Source organism: Anastrepha ludens, chromosome 4, assembly GCF_028408465.1.
Source record: "Anastrepha ludens isolate Willacy chromosome 4, idAnaLude1.1, whole genome shotgun sequence".
Lineage (NCBI taxonomy): Eukaryota > Metazoa > Arthropoda > Insecta > Diptera > Tephritidae > Anastrepha > Anastrepha ludens.
Genome location: NC_071500.1, coordinates 62440554 through 62462646, shown reverse-complemented (window position 1 = coordinate 62462646; position 22093 = coordinate 62440554). Strand labels below are relative to the sequence as shown.

Sequence of the window (22093 nt, the reverse complement as noted above, 5' to 3'; positions counted from 1 at the left end):
ACAAATTCAAGTCATGTGTACGAAACATGAAATGATAAAGGTTTTTTCAGATAGTAGTAACTTTTAAAAATCGTAGGCAGTTGAATGCGGTTTTTAAAAAAGCAAACAGGTTTGAAATCGAATTATATTTGAATTAGTAAATTAGATTTAAGTAATCATGTTGAGCACAATCAGATCTCACATATTTTAAAGTTTGTTGAAATTTTCACTCGTGCCGTTTTTCAAAGCTTTTCAAAGATAGGCAAATAGCTTCTTATGGGAATAATTACTTTTCATTGAACTTATTACCTTTTCAGCCGTGTCATTTCCAACAAATATTCTTTATAATAATAAGCACTCGATATATTAAAATTTATTCTGCATAGCAATATCTGGTTGAACTTCATTAATAATCACATTACAAATCAATTAAAACAACCATTAAACTCAGACACTTCATGTGTTTTCAAATAATGTGGTTAATTTCGAAAATAATTTTTTTTTAATAAGCCATATACGACTGGTACCCTAAGCCCTGAAAGATTGTGGTGCACTTAAAGACGTGGGAGTACCGAGATTCGGTGGCGCGATATCGATATTAGATACTCTCATAACAATATTGCTATGAAGAGTTTGTAGCTAACGTAAATGCGCAACGTATATGCTTTTTTGAACAGAATTTTATTACAATTAGTTGCCTTTACGGGGTTGATAAATACTACTTATTTAAAAAGAGATTAAATCTATAATTCAATCCATGCAATAAATGAAGAAGTACAGGTCTAGGCGTTTTCGGTTCAGCACCTGCTCATGATAAATACCCAGCAAATAATTCTTAACAGTTTACCTGTGAACCTTCGTTGAAAAACTTGATACTACCTAGCCCAATGTACTGGGTGCGAACGGTATTCGAGGACAACTTGAGAGCAAATATTAGCTTTTATCTTGAACAAAATTTAATGAAACTTCTCGAATTTTTACACAACATTAACTTGTTATGATTCTATAATTATTCAATAAAATTTCCATTAGCTGCAATAACTCGCTCGATCCGGGACCGGAAACAATTGCATGCCGAAATCATGTCCTCCTTATTCATATTGACGATACCGGTATTAATTGCAGCCTTCAGAGAAGAAATGGTGTTATGAGGATGCTTATTGGTTTCACGCGCAACTACGCCCTATACGTAGTAATAATGTAAGGGATTGAGGTGTAGGGAGTTAGGCGACCATAAGTTCAGTGTTAAGTGATCATGTAAATTTTCAGCCACCCAATATTGTGTTGCCATCGCTTTGTGTGAAGTAGCAGAGTCTTGCTGAAAAATGTATAGGCTGTCAACGCGTACACTACCAATCCAAGGTTTCATTACTATCTGAAATCTGGTAGAATGGAATGACCTTTATTACTCACAACACGGTTGGTTGGTTTCCCATTTCTGCGGCCTACGCCAAAATTTTCGGCAGAAAAAACCATAACACCTCAGGCGCTTCAAGGTGTTTAATTTGTTTAGAAGGCGTTTTGATCGGATAACTCGCTGTTCTCGGGTTTGCTCCGACATAAACTGTCTTCTGTCTCCATAGGCAACTCGACGAATAAGACCCTCAGGCAAAGTAAGCTCCTTCGCAAGGGCCCTTATTGATTTTGAAGGGTCCTCGTCAATGATCACGTGTGCACCTGTTGAATAAATTATGCAGATCCGACAGTGTCAGAACGTTCCTCGTGTTTTTGGCGTTTTGCAACAGATTCTGATTCGCCACCTGACGATGAACCTCATGAACGAATCAAGTGGTGCTCTTATGACAATTAGAAATTTCTAAATCGGTGTAATTTACACATATAACGACGATAATTACATGACTCGTCATTTCTTGAGTTAAGTTGTAGTCCTCTAAGTCTTATCTGAAAAAGAGCAAAAGTAAAAAGAAAAATAATGGTTTCGGGAAGTTATAGCCACATAGCATGTCCTCAAGTACCGTATGCACCCTGTATAATAGTAATTTTAAACTTTTGCCGGCTTAACTACTAAGCATTTCAAAAAATACACTTTGTTGAAATACGACTGTCACACATTGTGCGCCTTTCAAACGACATATATTACTGATAATGGTAATTTATTTATTTTTTTAGAAGCAGTTCAATTTTTGTCCCGGAGGAAAATATTACAGCTACTATATTTTAGATATTATACCAGTATTAATATTGCACTTACCGTATTTTTTCTTATTATCGATTTAACACTCCATATACCGTTTCCCCTATCTTTACAGATATATTCTTTCATAATTATAGTACTCATACTAGTCGACGCTTCAACAATATTTAAACACAATCGTGGTTCCCATGTAGAAATATCGGACATATTCGGTGAAAGATTGGCAGACCCAAAATCTATGGGTCAGATTAAAAGGGACACAAGTCTTAGCTATGCAGCTACGAACATAGATTCCAAGGAAGGAACTCGTGTGAAAACCATTACCGTAATTAAAAATCATAGTGGTAAAAATAATGGGAAATTGGTAATTAATCCAGAGTTCCATAAGAATGAAGAATGGGCTAACGCGTTTAGAGATAACTTTGATACCTACGGCGGTATACCGGATGTGCCAGGTATAGATGACCTGTTCGATTTTGTGAAAAAGAAAAGTAAAGATGATGATGGTAAAAAAGGAGCACCCAACCCAAAGTCCAAAGAAATAGGGAAAAAAGAGTTTACAAAGCCCGTTGATGAACCCTCCTCGGAATTTGAAACCACTACACCACCAGTGCAAAAGATTAAAGGCGATGCTGAATTAGTACCAGGATTAAAAAAGAATCAAACTAGCGCACGTTCACAGTCGCTGGGATTGGATAAGGTTAAAACACGAGAGCCATTATCCAATTCAAATTATACCTCTTCAGAAGAATCCGGTGACATATTTTTTGAAAAATATATACAGGAGATCCCCAAAGGCTATGATTATCCCAAACCTTGTCCCCAAGGAGGAAAAAGTGTCGTTAGTATTACGAATCCTTCTTCAGGACGCACATACGATATACCAGTGGAAGAAGACTCACCAGCCACACCGTACATTGCACCATCAATAAACAAAAAAAAACAATTTCCAGGATTGCAATCGCTGCAGAATAATACGCAAAGCGTTGCATCTACTTTTGTGCGACCGAATTTTTCAGTTAACTCCATTTTACCACCACTTCAGACGAATTCGGCAACAACTCAGGATTCACTGCAACCGCTGAATACTGTAAATTCACAAACACAAATTACACAACAACAAGGAGGAGGCATCTACACCAGTCAACGCCCGTATGTTGCGCCCAATATACGAAACAGCGTCAATACAAATATTGCATCTACGCTTCGGCCGTTATATAGAAACGATATAGCTACTTATCGTGGAAGCTCATTTCTGTTGGGTCCAAAGAGGGTGAATGTGGCAAGATCACGTGGCTTGAAATACTGAAAATACTACTAAATCCAATACACACTGATGCAGATTACCTTTCTAAGGGAACGAGCACGATTCAAGGTTTTTTCAACTTACGAAATGATAAAAACTATCGCAAGAAAATAGTGAATCCATAAATGTTACAGCACACAACAGATAATATGTGTTATATTAGATAGATATCAAGAGAGTATTGTTTAAAAAAAAATACTCAATGTATGAATTTTTATAGGTTAAGCAAACAGTGATAGTTTAATGCGATTACAAATTACGAGCGACTTATTAGTTTATAAAGCTTCTGAAAATTAAATACATATATTTAAGGCACTACTTTGTTGTCTAGATACAATTCGGGTGAAGGATTTTTCATCAATGGGTTTTGAAGCATTTAATTAGTGTACTATAAAAATTCTTGTTGAGAATATTACCGTACATATGTATGGAATACCATATACATATAAATGTAACATTCGACATTTAACATTTGAAGGGTATGGATTAATCAGGCGTAGTCGTAAATACATAATTGAAGCAAGGAGTTTATAGCGATTTATTAACGTTGAAATTATAAAATAAATACTTATAATAAACATTATAATAAAAAATGTTGTTGCAGCATCATTTGAAGAATGCAGCTAGCACTAAGTCCGAAATCCACATTATGTTTTTTTCTGTCATGTAGTTTTCGAAATATCGCCAAATAACGGTTTTGGAGTAAATAAAAAAATATGTAGATCATACAAATTTATAACATATGGAGAATCCGGTAGCTGATAGAAAGAAGTGTTATATCAAATTAAGAGTAATAATCAATAAGAATGAAACGTTTACAAGATATTAATAAAGTTGAACAAAAAAAATGTTTGTGAAAAAAATCGTCCAATAAATATAAAAGTTATGCGCATGAGACTAGAAATACCCATTTCGCAATGACCATACTTAAGTAAAGTTTAACTAATGGCATACCTAGGTTTTCCTAGTAACAAATAGCTTAAGTAAGTGTAGCAAAAGTTCAGGCACCAAACTTGAAAGACGAACTAACAACATCCCTTAAATATTCCAAGGACAATAAATATGAATTCAATATTTTATTCGTGGTTATTTATAAAATTAATGTGCAATAAGTCCAAAAATTATTCGTGTTAAAGGAACATATATATAACCTTTTAAATCTAAAATCCATTTATTTTGATTTTTCTTTGGCTATTTAAAGAATTTGCCTCTCTCATGAGTAACCAAAAACAATGGCTTATCACTCCTCCATTAAATAAACCTTAGTAATTTGCTCTACTACCTTCATTTCGTCACTTTCAGCTCCGAAATTCTTCGGTCTTCTTTTTGGCCTTTTACAATACATCCACTGGTTGAAAGTTACAAAATTCAAAATCAAATATTTTTTAACAAAGCAAACTTAGCAAATAATGCAGATAGAAATTTCGGTTAGATAGAAAAGGATTTTTCTATTGGACTGTTGAAATGGAGTTTCTTTTTTTTTAATCAGATATATTATTATTATTATTTAGTGACTGGTATGAATACCAGTACTAAAATTATGTTTGAGCATTGGCTGCAGAGGCCATCAGCTCTGTGTCGTCTGTGGGTGTCTGGTTTATTTGTTATATTAGATATAAATATGACTGAATCTTCTAAATGCTTTATTATAACCTAATTTCTAAATGATTTAACCTTTCTACTGTTAAAGTCCTCTACATACATACAGATATGGTTATTAAAGCCTCGCTTCCTTTATCTACCGATTTCCCCCAAAAAATGTAGATCTATTATCAAAATTTCGTCTTTTTTCTCAATGATATCTCTTGTTCGGTGAAAATTTAGAGACCGGTTATATTAAGTTGTGTTATTGGTTGCACAGATTCGGTTATTTTCATAAAGTGTAATTTTTCGTGGTCACTCAAATAACGTAAGTAGGGAATTAGATAGTTCATTTAATAACTAATAATGTCCTTCAAAGAAAGTTTTGCCAAAGAGCACAAGTCCGGGTGTGGTCTACAGGGTAGGAAAAAATGGTACAACTTACTTTGGAGCGATGAAAGAAAAATAAATTTATTTGGAAATGATGCTGGGCGAAATATCAGACGTCCTAAACGACAAGAGTTTTTAACGCGCTTCACGAAAAACATTCAAACACGGTGGCAGCAACATAATGATTTGGGGATGCTTTTCTTGGTATGGAGTAGGGCCTATCCACCACATAACCAATAAAATGGACAAATTTATTTAAAAGGATATACTTCAAGAAGTGATGCTACCATGTGCTGAGGAGAATATGCCACTTTGGAGCCTTTTTAGGCAAGATAAGGACCCAAAACACTCCTCAATGTTAGTAAGTGAATGGTTTTTACTATTATTTTGTTAAAAAATTATGGATTGTCCAAGCCAGTCACCCAAACTGACCCACATTAAAATCGGGAAGGAAACATTTAAAAATACGAAGGATTTATGACAAAAAATTAAAGAACTATGGTATTCCACTCCGACAGAAACCTGCCGTAAGATTATGAATTCTATGCCGAATCGAATACAAAAAGTCACTGGCAGTCAGGGTGGACACAGTGGTTATTTATTAAGGGGGAAGTCTACTGTGACAAGGGAAAAAACAGGCTTATTTTCCGGATTTTATTTCTAACAAAATATTGCTCGTACATAAAATCTATTTAAACTCTTATCTTTATTATATATTTAAGTTTTTGAAAAAAAAATTTTAAGTCAAAATATTCAAAATGGCCGCTGTGGCACTTCTGCAAGCGCAGGTCCGCTTTTCTTAGGTGCCTAAACGGTGTACATGAAATCTTACGTTTCGGTGATCTAAAACAAAAAAACAAAATATTGTTATCATATACATAGTATTGACTCTCGTCTGACGTAGGATTATGTCGATAAAAAATTTTGGCGTTGAAAAAAAAATTCTTGAAATTTTTTTCTTTTTTTTTGCCTAAAATTGATGTTACTATTGTTTATAACAATTTAACAAATAACGATATCAAAAAAATCCTATGTCAGACGAGAGACACTATTACAGAGAATATATAATTAAATTTTTAAGCTGATTCATTTATCAGAACTCGAGATATCGTGTACACCGTATACAAAAACTTAGTTTCGAGAAAAATGCGTTTAAAGTTTCAGTATAGCAGGTACGCGCTTTGGAGCGCTTCGGGAAAAGGTCGAAATTTCAACGAAGAAAAATTTAGCCAGCTGTAACACATATTGTACCTTATTTAAGAGGGTTCAAAGTATTTTTTAAGCTAATAAAAAAAAAATCGATTTTTTGAAAAATTCACAGTAGACTTCCCCCTTAAACTCCGATTATTTAAACACCATTTTTAATAAAACCATTGAATTGTTTTTGTATCGTACTTATTTCTATTTCGAATATTTCCTTTTTGTTCCTATTGTCACTAGTTAAAGTTTTAAAAGATAATTGAATTGTTATTTATGTTTTTTATATTAATTTATGAAATAAAAACTAATTACAATTGAATATCTATTGTTATTAATTTGAAAAACATGCATTTCCCGTACGAACGTGGGGTATCTATTTTAATAACCATATGAGTATATACATTCAACGTTATTGTCCTTCATGGAATTTTCAACGAATGTGGTTAGTTCGTCTATCAAGTTTTATATTACATTATTGCTTGTTATTTGTGAATATGTATTTTAAAAAGAGTAAAAAAAATCGGGGATATTTTTCATTTTACTGCCTCTAATTTGATATATCTATACCTTTTTGGATCGGTTCATGGATTCTCCAGATACTATATTAGAAATTTTTATGATCTGCCTTTTTTATCCAAACCCATTATTTGGCGATATATCCAAAACTACATGAGAAAAAAATTTGTGAACTTCCGGGCTCAGCGACCGATTTTACATAGGAATGGGATGATCTGGTTCTTGAGTAAAAAGAAAATCATTAATTATTTGTCATTGGCGGAAACAAATTGCGTCATACCGGTAACGTATAAACTAAAAGATTTTATTAATGACAATTGATGCTAATAACATAATAAATGTACCCTAAAATCTATTGAAAAGAATTGACAATTTGCTTTCAAATAAAGCTAGAATATGCACATATGTTCCAAATATTGAGTTGTCGTTGTAACAGCATGAAATTTCGTGCCGGTGGTGTATACCGAACCAGCAACTATAGTATCAATCAGTTTAATAGTTATGGAGTTTCTCAGTAGAACTCATACACACGCACTTACAATTTTATATGTTAGTATATATTTGAAAAACATGTTTTTATTATTTGGCGGACTTAAATCTACATTTTTTGCATGCATTTTGTGCCAAACAACAAATCAATGCAAGCCAGTTTTATGCAACATGTAAATCTGTATTATGACATTAGTGATAAGTCTCGATAAATATATATATGTATATACATATATCCAGAGTGAGTGAGTGGTAAATATTATGATCTAAGTTATTCTATTGGAATTGATGGTCAAACTTCAAACGCGATTTTCTCAAAACTACTTTTTTCTGAGATGGTCGTCATGATATCTCAAGTTCTACTTGACCGATCGCTTTGAAGTTTGATAAGAATTTTTTATTATACATCTGTCTATCCCGCCTGCCTCGGATTTTGAAAAATATAAGTTTGAAGTATTTTAAACAAATTTTAAAAGGTAAAAAAAAGAGGGTAAAAAAATGTTTTTTTTTTTCAAGTTGACGCCATTTTGTGAATTTTTTTCTATTCTTTGATTTTGCGTAATCCGATAGCGACATCCTAACTAATGAAGAATTTTTTTAATTTGTTTTAGATCACTACAAGGGTTGGAATCATGTCAACCATGGAGCACCGTTTTTTATGTAGCCCCCACTGCGTCGGCCTGTAATTCCACGATTTTTTTATTTATTTTTATTACTGTTTTTATACTTTTCCAATATTAATAAAAACCATTAAAAAAATGGATAGTAAAAATGTTTTTCATTTTTTTTTATCTTAGTTTTAAAAGCACCAATTATATATATATACATATATATAGAGGATGCATAGGCAGATGGATTTCTATGAGGAGTTTTTTCATATATATGTACTATATATATGCTTATATTATCGTACGAAAATATTCACGGCTTAATTTTTTTTTTTTGTCGGGATCAACTATTAAAACCACTGTGAAAATTCTAATATGGTTCACACATCAAAACGTTCTGAGTGTGTTTATGGTAACAATTGTTACATGGTGCCCATGTATCCAAAATAGTTGAAAAGTAGGGGGGGAAGTGAAAGAGAAAAATGACATTTCATTTTGAAGAGAAGTTTTTACTGGATACATTTTTACTTGTAAGAATTTGCAAGTGAGAATAACAGCTGATCGCAAAGTAAAAATAAACACCAATTAAAATTTGCGTATTGAGTCAAAATTATAAATTTAAATAAAAATTGCGATTAAAATGGAAAATGAATATACACGCATTTTAGATAAAATTTATAAAGTTTACTTAAAGTCATTAAATAGGAATCGGCCAATGATATAGAGTTATGTACTTCTGAACCCCACCGTTGCTGCAATTTCCGGAATACAAATCGAAGGCATTGAAGGTATCGTTCCCACGAAAGTCGGTTCACGAACCGAAACGACCCGGATTTATATCCGGCCAAAGACTGGCACTTCAGCAGCATTCCCTATATATGTATGGGGAATGTTTATGCTGCTATAACAACTGGCGTCATAAAAATGTATTTGATGGTGCCATCTTAGCTGACTTCCAGTGAAAGCTTGGAGACATTCGGTTGAGTGGAAGCGAAGTTATTGTTACAAAATATAATTTCGAACAAAGAGCTAATATCAAATTTTGTTTTAAAATCGGTAAATGATTACCGAAACATTTGAATTGATAAAAAAAAAGTTTATGGCGATGATTGTCTATCTCGTGCCAGAGCTCATGAGTGGTTTACACGTTTCAGAGATGGATGTGAGGACATAAATGGCAATGAACATACGGGCCGCGCAAATTCAGTAATCACCGAAAACTCCATCGAAATCGTTCCTAAATTCATCAAAAATTAACCGGAATCATTGTTGAAATCCATGGAATCAGAGTTGAATATCTCCAAAATATCGATTTATCGCATTTTAACTGATCATTTGGGCTTACAAAAGGTCTGTGAACGTTTCGTTCCGCACAAGTTAACTGAGGACCAAAAATTGCTCAGAATTCAAAATTCAAAAGACCTCATTAAAAAGGCGAGAGAAGACGAGAACTTCCTTTGCAACATTGTAACAGGTGATAAAACGTACTGTTTCCAACATGAACCTGAAACTAAGCGTCAAAGTGACGAATTGAACGCCCCAAATTTGCCAGCATCTAAAAAACCGCGTTTGGAGAAGTTAAAAATCAAGTCGATGCTCATTTGTTTTTACGATTCCAAGGGAAATGTACACAAGAGGTCGTGCCAACGGGCCAAACCGTCAATGGAATTTTCTATCTTGGCGTTTTGAAGCGTTTGTTGTATCACATTCGTCGAATTCGCCCTGAATACCACGAAGGAGGAAACTGACGCTTATTGCATGATAATGCACCATCTCATCGATCCATCACCATCAATCACTCATCGGATTCGCCTGATATGGTTCCCTGTGACTTCTACCTATTCGGAAAATTGCATTTGACCACGAAAGGAAAACGTTTTAAGTCTGTAGAGGTCATCCAAAAGGCTTGCACCGACATTCTGAAGGAGTTTCGGGTCAATAACGTGAAACACTCTTTTGAAAAGCTTTTAGATCGCGCAAGTGCGCAGTGCATCGAGGCCAGAGGGGACTATTTTGAATAAATAAACTCGAGTCTTGTTTATTTTGGACTTCACCTTGTGTACATAAGTACATTCTGTCAAAGGGAGATGTTCTTTTTAAAAGCGCGCGTTACACATACGAATATCGAATTTTTTTGCTGGAATGTTGGTACAACTGTCCTCTATAGTGTCGTAGAGTTTGAGCGTGATCTGTAAATGAGCTTGTTTTTGGCATATAATACATCAGTCAACCGTACGTGTGTACTGCGATTTTTACTTTGGATAAAAATATCGAACAAAGAATTTGATCTTCAATTTTGTGATTTGAACGGTATTTCGTGTGTCGAATCGTTGAAAATGTTGTAGAAAGTCTATGGCGAGTGTGCTTTATAAAAAACACGGGTCTACGAGTGGTATTGCAGAGGGCCGAGAAGTCATGGAAAATTTGCCCCGATCTGGTCGCCCATCAACGTCTTCAACGGATGAAAACGTCGACAAAGTCAAGGAAATGGTGCTGGAAAACCATCATTTAACTTTGATGGAGGTAGCTCGTGACCTTAGCTTGCTTCACGAATAAATTCGCGTGGCTGCTCGATTCGTTCAAAGAGTTGAATTTCTTTCAAAAAATTCATCGGAAGAAGGTGGCTGAATACATGATTGAGCAAGTGAATTTGTACCCAACGTTTATCCAGCGCATCATAACAGGTGATGAGACGTAGGCATATGACTTTGACATGCAAACAAGTCAACAAGCGGCTGAATGGCGTTATCCACATGAGCAGAAACCCAAAACCAAGACAAAGTCGGTCAAAAGTGAAAGTCATGCTACTCTTTTTCTTTGATTATGATGTGCACTCGGAATTCGTTCCAAATGGTTCTACGGTAAATTAAGAATATTATTACTTTTTCCTTTTCCCAAATTGCCACTCCGCAGACGCCGTTTTGAGTCGATAGAGGCCATTGAGGAGAATTCGCTGAAGGAATTGAAAAGCTTTAGAACGCCTTTGAAAGGTGCTTTGATGACTGGACTTGCGAATGGAGCCTATTTTGAAGTTCATTTTGCGTTTTATTGAACAGTTCCCGGTACTTTTTTGACAGAATGTGCATGTGTATATATAAATATTTAAAGGAAAACAGGACAAGGAATAAGCGAGTTTAGTTTACTAATAAAAACGGTGGGAGATTTAACTTCTTGGGGAAGTAATGAGAAGAAAATATTGAGAAATTCAGATGAATAGTTGAGTATGAAGCAATTGTCGGAAGTACGGTTGCTTCGTTTACCAACCACGATTTCAAATGTTCAAATGTTTAAAGCCTATACGCTACTGATAAAGCCCATACGCTACTGATAAAGAAGCGTCAGCTTGATAAAGTCTTCAACGCTTCATCTAGAGCCACTCATTATACAATGAAACCATTCTTACTGAGGTAAAAATATATGTAATAATTGAATAAATGAATTAATGTATGTATCTGATGGAAAAAATTAGTCACGATAATACGCAAGATACGAAATTTTAGGGTCGCTTTAAAAATAATTATACACTTTCTAATAACGCAAAAAGAAAGAAAATACATAATGCAAACAGATCATTAGAGATTAAAAAAAAAAAGAGCATATATATATACTTTTGGTAGAATTCTTAAATAAAATGTTAAGTTGGCTTAAGAAATATCATCCCTACCAAAGGTATATCTATATATTATGTTATCGGTTGCACAGTGTACTTAAGTCCAAATAGGTACCATGTTGCTGGTCATAACTGCGTACTTGATATCGTGCAGCTATGTAGTATGCATATATGTATATAGAAATTTAAGTCCTGATGTGAACCAATCTCAATTATGTTAGAAAAGTAAACAGCCACAATAACTTCAAAGAAATCAGTCGGGGCTCGTAGAAGTTAGCCAGCTGCTGAATAGAAAAATCAATAAATTGTTCGTAACACACAGTTCTCACGTATCCATAAAGCCAGTTAATCACAGCACATTCACAAAAATCAATAACTACATAGGTAAAAACGTATGCTTCTCTTTTATCAGACGTGAGTTTAGGGACTCCGCTGGCATTAAAACACCAATAAATACGTATACATTTTTACTTTGGCGTCGGCCATGGCGTTAACGCAAAAGCAGCGGCGCCATATTTTCACTCATTACGAAACTTTTCTTTTAGAAATTTTTCTTAACAAACTTTACTCACCACGTAAACCAATAAAACTGAAAACAAACTATTCCAATGAAGCCACAATGAAATGGACGACCTTTTTTGACAAAAATATATTTATTAATTTTCCTAAAAATGGCTTTAAACCTCCATCGAAATTTAACTGCAGCAGGAAAATGTTTTACCACGAAATTTTTTCAGCAAATGACAGATGTATACCTTCGTTAAATACGTGGTTGCCAAGGCAAAGACATGCAGTCAGGGTTGCCTTTACTCTTTAATTAATGAATTACTTTTTCCAAATTGTTGTAGGTACAAAAAGAAGTATTTCAAATAAAAATTATAAATAAATTATGTTGTTTTTAAAAAGAAAAAATAACTTTTAGCGTTTTTGGTTGCAAATGTATTATTGCTTCATTTTTCATCGGATTTGTAATTTTATTAAAAAAAAATTAATATTTAGAAATTTTAAATGATATGAAAGAAAGATTTAATAATTTTGAACACGTAATATTCTTTTTTACATTTCATCTAAACTTTCATAACTGGGAAGTTGTTGACATAAGTCTTATAAGTCTAATCCTATTTGTATTTATACTATTTCGACATGCGAACGCTGATAGCATACAAACCATCTCATACAACATAATGCGAATTGGTATCGCTCTTCGCAGACCTCAAGCGCTAAATCGCAAAGATGAGATTTACCGCCTGAAATGAACTTTGGTATTTTGGCAGGTATACTTCCATTTAGGCGAAATCTTTGTATTGGCAAATGTTTCTTCTATTCCTATAAGCCTATGCAACATTTTTCGTTTAATAAATTTTTTTCTTTTGATCGAGCACTCCTTTGTATGGAATTTATTTTTTAATGAAATTTACGATAGTTGTTCTGCGTACTATGAAGTTCGTTAATTTGCATACTATAACTCTTGGTTGTAGGGGAATCTTCGACCCTACTTGGTTGTGGAGGAATCTTCGACCACCTGGCCTTTTGTGCCCTCCGAACGGCAGGTAGTTTTTTTAGGTGGTTTAACATCGCTAAATGGTGATTCAAAAAATTGTTAATAATCATAGTAATAGTTGGCGCATACATTTTTATTAGGTGCTTAGCTGGTTTCTCCATTTATGGAATATCATTAAGACGCTCACCACAAATAGGAGAAACCTAAAGTTTCAAGCTGACTTAGAACGCCAAATGGCTTTTATGAGAAACTTTTTTATGGCAGAAAAACACTTGGAGGTTTGCCATTGTCTGGCGATGGGCGACCGCTATTAGAAAGAACTTTTTCTATAAACTGCTGTTTCATGCACGAAGATTTGAACCTACGCACTCCCGAATGGTAGTCACGCACCAACCATTTGGCTACGGCGTTAAAATCGTTTGTAGTGCTACGAATAGTCTAACTCCGTCAGTGCGAGACTTTAAATAGAACTAAACCTCCTTCCATCAAAGTACCGATCACCCCGGAATGCCGTCAAGTATTTCATTAGTATACGATTTAAGACTTAAATATTGTAGAATTTGCGTATTACCACCCACTGTTTAAATCATTTGAAGAGTGAGCCACCCCTGTCGGATCAGTACTCCCCTAAGTATCATGTCTCTATCCTCACCATAAAAAGGCAAGTCTGTAAGTCTAGTTTCGTCAGTTTCCCGATAATTCCGCATTTTCTGATCTTGGCGCTCGCCTCTCCACATCATGCCTGCTCGCTGTACCCGGAGTTGCTGCATCACTTCGGCATCCCCATGCTGTACATCGTTCCATGTGTCGTTGCTCTTCAGGATCATGGGCACGAGATTCTCGGGCGTGACGCTACAGCCAAGCTTACCTTCTAGTGTTTCCTTAAGTCTTTTAAAACGGGAACATAAGAAAAGCACATGGCCCGTATCTTCGTCGATGCAGTCTCTTCATGTCCAAAGCAATTAAGGTAGGCTTTAGAACATCAATGTAAATTAAGGAATTGAGTAAGCTAGTAATCTACTTCTCCGTGCTTTCTATCAAACCATACAGAACCCAATAAATGAACCAGAATAATAATAATTCAGAATAACTTTTTATTGATCTTTATGCACTTGAAATCCCATCGTCGAAGAAATTCAGAAAGTGTGGCCAATATCAAACCGCTAACCGGCTCTCAGCAAATTTCAAAAAACTAGCTGAATGACTGACGTAACCGGGGTCATGACAGCGGTTAATTTTCGAAATAAATGAGAGTGACAACCGAAGTTACACACCCAAACCTCGTAACCTATCATCCTTGCTTCTTACTTTACAAAGAAGACGCGGACAAAATGTTTGAATGGAAATGCGGAACCAGTATATATAATCATCGAATACGGTACTATTTAGACGGTCCTTATACCCCAGAAAAATTGTATGTATTCGTTTCTACTTAAAGGAGAGTTGCTACAAAATAAAAATATGGCTGCTAAACTCTCAAAATGACATTTAATGGTGGCGTTAAAAAATGAGGGGTTTTCCAACCAAATCTGGTAGGTTTACCACCGTGTCCAGGTGGGCGGCTAAAACAACCTGAACCATTGTCCAGGAAATTTTGTGAAAATAAAGTAAGTTCACTGATGTTTGCTAAGCTACATATAACCCATAAAGTTTGCGTCCACCTTGAAAGGATTTTTAAATTGATTATAAACACAATATGAATTTATAGCTGAAAGCATATTTTTTTACTTATTTCTTCATTACATTCTTAAGTTACAAAAGCAAGAAAAAATAATAATAACAGATTCTCACTTCATTTTTTACATAACGGTAAGTAATTGCAGCAACAAGTAAATATAGAAACCAGGAAGTCGCAAGAGATGTTTAGCAGAAAATGCAACTTACATCCTTAGCGCGAGGATATAATCAAAAGTGATTTAAGTCACTGTCATTCTCACTGGGTCAGAATGTAGTTCAGCGAGGGGAGAGTGGCATGAGAATAATAATAAGAATTTATTTGCGCAATTGACTGCTAGTAAGAAACAGAAGGAGGAAACCCGTAAACAAAATTTTACTGAGGTTTGAAAAAGTTATGGCAGCAATACGCATGCGAAATTTTGTAATTATTGTACATTTTATCATAAGTTATAAGAAGATAAAGCGTTTATGAACACACATTTTTCTGTAATATGAATGCATAATAATAATGTTTAACAAAAATTGTATTAGAATTATACCTACAAACCTTTTTTCTTTTTCGGCGTCCATTTTATTTAGTTTATACCTTGGCGCCGTTTTTACTTTTGACATTCGTAATAATAATTATCGATAACACATGGTTGTATATAAAAAAGTATGGTAATAGTATAGGATTATTTATAATATCAGGTTTAGGGAGAGAAATTTTATATGGGTAATCTCGCTTATTAATTACGGATTGGAAGTTAAACACGAAAATGTAGATAATCTAATTATATGTGAACGTATTATTAGGCATTTAAATTAACCAAGCTAAAAGTATTAGCTCTTGATGGTGATATCAAACACACCTACTTTCTAAACTGTGTTAACTAGTTTAAAAAAATGTAATACTTAACGAAACTCTCTGGGGCGGCACCTGTTGGTGAAAATCCACTATCGGGTTTTGGCAACACTGCTAGACAGTTACTTCGTATTTATTTTTCACACTAATCAGTGGGTTTTTTCTTCAACGTCCACGGAAGTTGGTTACTGAATTAAGCAATTTCATTGTTTTAAAAATTGCAAAATTAAGCACAAATCAAAAATAAATCGCGCACAAATTACATGTAAACTGTGTTTGAAGTTGGAAAAACGTATTTTCACAACAAAAGTGAAGTGAGTGTATATTCACCAATAACTCAAAAAAGATAAAGCAAAACGAAAAAACGTCATCTTTTGCAAATTGAATCGTTGGTGACTACGACGACAACCAGCAGGAAAACTGTATTGGGGAAAACTTACAAATTACAAAAATCTGTCAAATGCGAATTGGTTAACTATTCTGCTGAAACAGAATAATACGCAATCAGAATTGGAAAAATAATATAGTAAAAAGTCACGGTAACAAAAAACAAACGCAGCACATATCTACAAAACGCAGTCGAACAAGGTTAGTGCGAATTGGAAAGTAGTGAAACAGTGCAAAAAATGTTGGTGCGTTGCATATTTTTTCTACTTAAAAAGGGAAAATGAAATGTAAAGTGCGACAGGTTGCTGTTATTATTTATAAAAATGTATCGAAATTAATTTCACACTACGCGTCTATTTGAGACCAGTTCTTGCGTAGTGAAAAGTTGGTGCGGAATATAAATATTCCCACAATTAATGACGGCATCGTAATGTACTATAGTAAGGAGCTGAAAACACTTTTGAGGCATTTATTGCGTGTCGGTAACGCCTCGAGAGTGAAATCATTAAATTGCAAAAGTCGAAATAAATTCTCATAACATACACCATACGTTCATGAAAAAAGGAGTATTGAATTGTATGAGCCAACGCATGTGCAGTATTGTAACAGCTGAAAGGCATTAGAGCTAAGTAGAGACAATAAAGTGTTGACTATTTGACAATGAATTTCCTATTTATTTATTTTAGTTTTGTTAGAGAAGTGTTTTTATATGTGAAAAGTTACATGCATATTCCAGTTTAAGAGTTAGAAGAGAGGCTCTGCTTGTTGTAGATGGAGATCTTTTGATGAAATCTATGCAACACCTGTTATTGATGTGCTTAACAATTTGGGATATGGGACGTTTTTGCTGCTCATAAAAAATTATTCAAAAATGCGTTAAATTGCAAGCATACAGGGGCGGTCACAAAGCGATAACGATTTACTACTATCGGTCAATAGTCACGCGCAAGAGAAAACTGCATCTCTCTGTCATAAATTCAGCGAAATTACTCAAATCCGGTTCAGGTATTGCTAGCCATCTGATTTGAATATTGAGGCAAAAATATGGAGATCGGATACAAACCAGGTCCATTTTTTTTATTTGTTTACACAAATTTCCGTCCGTCTGATGTTACAAGCTATAGCTCTAATTGTCAATGAGTTTTGAAATTAAATTTTACCAAAATGTGCGTGGTTTTATAAAATTTAATGCAGATTTAAAAAGTAAAATACGAACTTTAACTCCCTTATGTATTTGCACATACACGTTGAGCCATCTACCTTTTTCAACTCAAACTGCTGATGAGTTTTAGGGTGTTAACTGTAATATTTTTTTATTCAACGAGAAAGTTGGTTACCAATTGCGGTTTACGAAAAGGTCGATTTTTACTTGACAACAAAACTGCAAAAAAATTACGTTCTGAATTTGGTAGAAAGAAGGGGTTTCCGGACAATTTCTGCCTAAATTTGTGAAACGTGTGCGTGAAAACGAACGGATACAGCCCTTCAGTATAATACAGCTCCATAAAGTTGAATTAATTAACTGACATAGTATAAACACAATGCCGACGTCACTTCAGAATGTAGCGACAGTCAAATTTTTCTTGTCTGCAGATATCATCATAAAACCAGCTTCATAAATGTTTTGAAAGCGCCAGCGACAAGCAAAACAGCTGATTTAGAGGTTTTGCGTTTTTATTAATTTAAAATATGAATGGCTAGCATTTGTGTTTGGATAAACAGAAACTAAATATGAACGACCAGGAACTTGTTATCATTCTCGCACAACGACTACTAAAATTCTGCAGATAACAAACACTGCTTATGAAGCGTATAACGAACTCAATGGAACCAAGCGTAGATGGAGGTTCATCCAGTTATTATGACTCGGGAGGAAGAAGGATTTTTCAGAGGCCGACTGCGCACTTCCTCCTACAAAACTTTGTCTACATTTCTCCACTTTTAAGTCTGAAATATATCTTTAAAATTGTTAGCAGTCTATTCATGTATATTTTAATCTCTGCCGTCGTCAATGAGTTTTTATACTATAAGAATTGTACTTTCAAGTTAAAAATACCACATGCCACCAAACAAACCGACTTTTTACTTAAAACTATTTGAAATTTTAAAGGTGACCCTCCTAGTGCTGTTCGGGTACCGCCTGTGTTCCTTAAAAGTATCGATGAAAAGTATCGATGCTATCAGAGATTAGTCCGATACTTAATGGTGTCGGATTCATTAAAAAATTCACACAGATAAACCTTTATTAAGGGCGGAAAACGCACCTTTAACATTTTTTCTTGAAAACCGGCACTAATTGCCGGTAAATACGTTCAAGATCTTTTTTTGGGGGCCTCTGAATTATAATTAATTTAATTTCAAAACGAAAAATCTAGACAAAAAACAGTAAATACTTAAACGGCATATTCGATACCCACCTGAGTACTTCCACGAAAGAATAGAGTACAAAAAGTACTCATTACCTTAAAGTATCGAGTATTTATTCATCACCCGTATCGGAATAACATTAGGCTCACCTTGTATTTCTTTTTGTGATTGTCAATATGCGCGCACAAGTTGGTTGAAAACTACATGCACAAACATATGTATGTATTAGCGTGTTTCCTTAAGTTATCCCACGGTGAAAAAAATTTTGCACGTGTGGCCAATATCTGACCGTTAACCGGATTTCAGAGAATCAGCTGATAGGCTGACGAAACAAGGGATGTGTTTACAAAAAACTGAGATTGTGTTGTTGATATACGAAAAAATCAACAGAGTATTTGCTGGTGTTACTTCGTTGCCGTAAAATCAACACAGCCTCCGCTTGTGTTGCTTAGTTATCGTCTAAACAACGTCTGATTGGACGACTGTGTTACTACCTGTGAAACGAGCGGGCAGAAATCAGCTGCCGAGTACCCTATGACGTGGCAACCGAAGTTTCTCGCACAATTTTGTTTGTCATCCTTGCTAATTGGTCAAACCTGGTAAATTTATCGTCCTTTGGGGTTCTCCATCGCAGTACCAAAAATAATTCCCCTGGAACTTTTTTTTATGTGTGTTGACAGCACTGATTTAAAACTTCTGTTTTGGTAGTACGAAGCAGAGGAAACAAATGCGTTTAGTTACATTCTTCCACAACAATTGCTGTGGAAAATGCATTCGGGTTACTTAAAACTAGTTTCAAACGATTACTTCACTTCAACATAAATACATACTTGGACTTAATCGTTGAAATAATTATATGTGGATATAGGTATTCTATACCACATTTGTTTTTAGGAACATGAAGATTAAAACCGGTATGAAAGACTTGTAAATAATACACATTTTCGACTATTCAACTGAAAGCCTGCGCTCTTCAACTTAATCAATTCAAATGTTATCAGTTTGTCGTAATAGCTTATGCTTTATAATTATAACATTGAAATTGTTTGCAGAAAACCTCATTCAATATGAAATGTATTTCTGAAATAAACGCTTTGTTATTTTAATTCTTTTTCTTAATCGGCGTATCCATGCTGGATGTTCGCGATTACATACAAACGTTATTTTGATCTTAGCCGTACGGTTGTCAGGTCATATTATTAATGATGTCATTGTATTTGTGTCTGTTTCTCGCTGCCACCGTTAGTTCGCCGATTGTTTTGAGACCTGCCCACTCCTTGATGTTGTGTAGCAACGTCATTTCCTATCAATTCCTCTTTGTCCTTCACTTTTTTCTCGTATCAGCAGTTTTAAAAGATCGTATTTCTCACCTCTTGTTATGTGTCCGTTAGCATGCTCCTAGATGTGTGCATTCTAATTACCACTATGTCATTTGATATTTTGTTAGTCCAGCTTATTCTCATCATATTTCTATAGCACCACATTTCGAAAGATTCTAGTCAGTGTATGCATTGTTTTCAATGTCCAGGCCTCTCATCCATATAAGAGTGTTGACCAAATATTTTAAAAATCTTGTCTCTCATTTAATTGGTACGTCCCGGCGTGTCAGTATTTTTTTAATCTTCATGAAGGCAGCTCTAGCCATTCCTATTCTGCCTCTTATTTCATTATCATCCGCCAACTTTGCAGCTAAAATGTCCTGAACGGATCTAGTAGCAATGTCAGTTTTCAATGAACTTATGATTATCCCGGATGGACTCACGATCTCTACTGAAGCGTTCAATCCACTCGTAAATGGATATTTTCCTTCGAGTATTATTGAATCCCTTTCGAAGGAAAAGTTTAATACAAACTCGTTGCTAAATCGAAACCATTGTTAAAATGGATATGGCAACCAAAAAAATGAAATCAGTTGACTTAGAGCGTCACTTGGCCGTTGTTCCCAGAACTGTTTGATCAAAGTGCTATCTCTTGACAAAACAGCTTGTCTGACTTTAAAATGTTTTGGTTTTAGATCAGTACATTAGGATTATTCATTGAAATAATAAATTTTGTATTAAAATGAAGCTAAAACCACACTGATTAAATGTTCAAATATTACCTGAAAATTAAATAATTCTCTAAATGAGAGGGGATGGTTTAAATCGATAAAAGTTATGCTGCCAAAAGCCCATAAATATATACGCATATATATGTATGTATACAATGCATTAAATATCTTTGTTTAAGTAGTCAGTAGCTTTGTGACAATTTGCTTCGATTAGCGTTTCGTAGGTTTTCGTTTTGCTCGTCTTAACGTTTATTGTTTGGCCGTGAGAAGCCTAAATTAGCATGTTTGTTTTCCCCCATCACCTTGCAAAAAAGAGGTAATGATAAATAACAGTAAACGTAGGCTTGTTGCTTTTTTATTTTACTTTGCCCTTTTATTTTACTTTCTACATTTTTGTTATAAAGTTTGCCTCTTTTACTATTACATTTTTACTCTCATTTCTTCGCCATCATCAACGAAACTTCACATTTCGCTTGGGTACGTGAAATCAGCTCCATTTATTTTCCAAATTAATGCTTTTCAGACGTTTTTCTACTTATATACTATATGTGTGTTTGTTGTTTTATTTTATTTTAATTTTCTGATCATGTAGGATGAGTCAAATCAAAACAGTTTGGTCATCGCTTGAATGAGTAACGAGTTTTTTAACTCTAAAAAAAGCAGGTTTTTTTGCCAGAAATCTTCATCGCGAAAGTCGAAAATGCTTGTATTCGTCTTCACGTTTGTGAAGCTGAACTGAAAAGAAGGCAAGAAAAATCCATATTTGTATTACGATTGGTGGAAGTCGTTAAATTATGTGCGCATATTTCATTCATTTGACAAATCGTTTCTATTAGAAAACCCGTGAAAATTTTCGAAAAATATGGAAGCGAAGAAGAAACCAATTCGTTACTCAAATGATAGAATTTTGCAAAGGGAAAGAAAATTTTTCTCCGTGGTATATAAAGGGTTTTCCAATAAGTGGTGTTATTTTGATATTCAAAGAAAAATGCGATTTTTCAATATAAATGATCCTCGATACCCTCTCGAATTCCATATTTGAGGACTTGAATCGACCTTGTCACAAGGTGTTAAATCACAAGATCTCGGTGGCCAACTGTAATCACCTCTTCGAAAGGTAACACCGTCCGAAAACTCATCCCGTAAAAGATCAATGGTTTCGTTGCTTGTGTGGCACGTAGCGCCGTCGTGTTGAAAATAAACGCTGTCCAGATCAATACCATCCAAAATCGTTAATCATCTCTCGATAGCGATAACACCTGTTATTGGAAAACCCTTTAGTATGCTTCATGTCGCCGTCGATTCAGTATTCCTCTGGGTGATCATGTTCGGCTTTTCATAGCGATCGATGTGAATCATGTGACGAGTATTCCGGAAAACAATCGCCATCAATTCGAATCTTTTGTATTTCTCTATTTTCGATAGCTACAGTC

General features: G+C 34.6%; 3 protein-coding genes across 4 annotated transcripts in view; 2 read left to right on the top strand and 1 right to left on the bottom strand.

The window, feature by feature from the left end:
- LOC128859539 (probable WRKY transcription factor protein 1) overlaps positions 1 to 12593 on the bottom strand; it is a 54884-nt gene extending 42291 nt beyond the window's left edge. The window contains exon 1 of the mRNA XM_054096441.1: positions 12407 to 12593. The gene's annotated coding sequence lies outside the window, so the exon portion shown is untranslated. The remainder of the gene's footprint in view (positions 1 to 12406) is intronic.
- Positions 1942 to 4214, top strand: LOC128861852 (uncharacterized). Its single transcript, XM_054100228.1, has 2 exons — positions 1942 to 1956; positions 2010 to 4214. Exons 1-2 carry the CDS (start codon positions 1942 to 1944, stop codon positions 3441 to 3443), a joined length of 1449 nt encoding a protein of 482 aa, XP_053956203.1. The 3' UTR covers positions 3444 to 4214.
- A 3387-nt stretch (positions 12594 to 15980) lies between the features above and the next one.
- Positions 15981 to 22093, top strand: part of LOC128859538 (transmembrane protein 184B) — a 54302-nt gene continuing 48189 nt past the window's right edge. Inside the window, exon 1 of one of the 2 annotated variants that reach the window (XM_054096439.1) lies at positions 15981 to 16444. The gene's annotated coding sequence lies outside the window, so the exon portion shown is untranslated. The remainder of the gene's footprint in view (positions 16445 to 22093) is intronic. The other variant, XM_054096440.1, reaches the window with a different exon arrangement.